We start from the raw sequence: 2,094 nt of genomic DNA, 5'->3' as shown, positions 1-2,094 counted from the left end.
TAATGAACAATCCAATGATCTAGGATTGGCAACGCATCCTTCTGATGGAATTTAGCTCTTTTGTTTCATATTCATTGAAATTGAAGGGAATATCACCTTCACCGCGAAAGAACGATCTCTTGAAAGTATAACACGCATGTATGATTGGGAATTGTTGGTTTGGTCACCGAAGACAAGAATAACTCGTGTGTGATTCGTGTGCACCCTAGTCCTACACCACTCCGATAAAAACCTTCCGTTTATTCAACAATCAACAATGATCTTCATAGACCGTGTCAACATATTTCAAAGCGAAACCCACAAGAGTTTAAACGGTGAATGCTACATGCACAATATCTTCCCCGGAGGCGAATTTACGTTGTAATTTGTAAACGGCCATCTTGATTATAAGCACTCATTAATTACAGTAATTAGAGAGAAAAGAGCGTATAAAGAAGGCTTTGACATGAATTGGACTAATACGATTCGCGCACCGACGAAATAAGAGCCGGAATCATGAGGAAATATCAGATTTACGTGATTTGTTTTGTTGTTTTGGCTTTTGCCGCTGCCACAGGTATTTTAATGCTTCTTCATTGCAATTGCCGTCAATGTTTCGTCGCAATAATAAAAAAATTGCATTTGTTCTTAATTTTTCAGCTACAAGAGTTTGCAGCAACAGAAATATCTTGTGCTCTGTGGTTAGATCAACTAGTTGTTCAAAGAAAATCGTTTCCAGTCATTGCCCAAGGCTTTGCAACACATGTGGAGGTAATACGGCTTCTTACACTTGAGGGGGTTGTCATTGCATTTTAGTTGTGAATCTACCTAATTTGTTTCGTAATAGCAAAATGTCGAAACATAAAGGCGTCAATGCGCGTTGATTGTGGCTACCATGGAATTAGTCCGTTGGATTGCTTGAGAAAGGGATGTTGTTATGGCGAATTAAAGGTGGCTGGCCCGTGGTGTTATCATCGAAAAGGTAAATTTTCGACTATGTTTTCGGCATTAACACTGACAATTTGGGCCACTAATTATTTCTCAAAATACTCTAGCAAACTGTCCCATGATTGAAGCAAACAAACGTGAAGATTGTGGTTACCCTGGGATAAGCAAATCAGATTGCGTCAAAAAAGGATGCTGTTACAACGCGATCAAGGAAAAGGGACCGTGGTGTTATTACAGGCAAGGTAAGTTGTTCCGCTCTTACTGATTAGGTATTTTGAAAGCATTGTGTACTCTTCCATCCGTAATTTTAGAAAAATGCCGGAAAATAGCAGCAACAAGACGTCATGATTGTGGTTATCCAGGCATAACGAAGCGGGAATGCGAGAAGAAAGGCTGTTGTTATAGTGAATTGCTAAACCAAAGTGGACCGTGGTGCTACCACCGCCTAGGTAAGCATAGAAGTACGCTCTCCACATTCGTCGCAAAATAACATAATGCGCGATCCTTAAAGTTTTTACTGCTGGTTTGTGTTGAATTTTCGTTAGAAAAATGTCTGCGCAAAGCAACAGAACGTGACGACTGCGGCTATCCTGGTATAACAGAATTCGAATGCATGAAAAGAGGTTGCTGCTATAATTCATTGCCCGGTCGTGGGCCATGGTGTTATTACCGATGAGGTAAAAGTCGCGAACACTTTTGTAAGCAAGTCATTTCGGGCCACGAGCTTAATATGTACTTCCTTTCGTTTAGATACGAGGACCTTCGGAAGATTATATGCGAACTTTAGTCTACTCATTGTTGTAAAAATATGTTGTCAAATAAATACCTCTAATATATGAACTTTTCCTTCCCAATAAGATCCAGTAGGAGATGAATGATTTGACTGCCAATTTTCTTTTTGTCATGTCGCTGCAGCCAAACACATTTGAATTATTGCATAGGGTGCCTTGAGTGTCCGTATTTGATGAAAGGAGTAGTAAGCGTTATTTAGTAAAGCCTGAAATCTTCTGGCGCCGCCATACCCAGAATCGCAATGCAACCGTGCAAGCGTGGCGTGAGCATTTCTATCCAAGGCGTTATTAACCGGATAATGCCGTTTTTTGCTACTTTGTCAACTTGGCAATTCTGTCTCATTCGGAGCCACAATTTTGATAGTCAAAAATGTCA

At 40.3% G+C, this 2,094-nt stretch overlaps 1 protein-coding gene across 1 annotated transcript; it reads left to right on the top strand.

Annotated features, from left to right (window-relative positions):
• Positions 1 to 445: 445 nt before the first annotated feature.
• LOC130635393 (putative gastrointestinal growth factor xP4) lies at positions 446 to 1,761 on the top strand. The gene is made up of 7 exons (XM_057444724.1): positions 446 to 556; positions 640 to 750; positions 827 to 961; positions 1,035 to 1,169; positions 1,239 to 1,376; positions 1,473 to 1,604; positions 1,678 to 1,761. Exons 1-6 carry the CDS (start codon positions 496 to 498, stop codon positions 1,601 to 1,603), a joined length of 711 nt encoding a protein of 236 aa, XP_057300707.1. The 5' UTR covers positions 446 to 495; the 3' UTR covers position 1,604; positions 1,678 to 1,761.
• The last annotated feature ends 333 nt before the right edge of the window (positions 1,762 to 2,094 follow it).

This window comes from Hydractinia symbiolongicarpus, chromosome 3 (genome assembly GCF_029227915.1).
Source record: "Hydractinia symbiolongicarpus strain clone_291-10 chromosome 3, HSymV2.1, whole genome shotgun sequence".
Classification (NCBI taxonomy): Eukaryota; Metazoa; Cnidaria; class Hydrozoa; order Anthoathecata; family Hydractiniidae; genus Hydractinia; species Hydractinia symbiolongicarpus.
This window is presented reverse-complemented; position numbering and strand designations above follow the sequence as displayed.

What these genes read in the sequence shown, in the direction of transcription:
- LOC130635393 (XM_057444724.1), top strand. Translation starts at nt 496, where the DNA reads ATGAGGAAATATCAGATTTACGTGATTTGTTTTGTTGTTTTGGCTTTT. An exon ending in GCTTTGCAACACATGTGGAG is followed by an intron (nt 751 to 826) that starts GTAATACGGCTT and finishes GTTTCGTAATAG; the next exon opens with CAAAATGTCGAAACATAAAG. An exon ending in GTGGTGTTATCATCGAAAAG is followed by an intron (nt 962 to 1,034) that starts GTAAATTTTCGA and finishes AAAATACTCTAG; the next exon opens with CAAACTGTCCCATGATTGAA.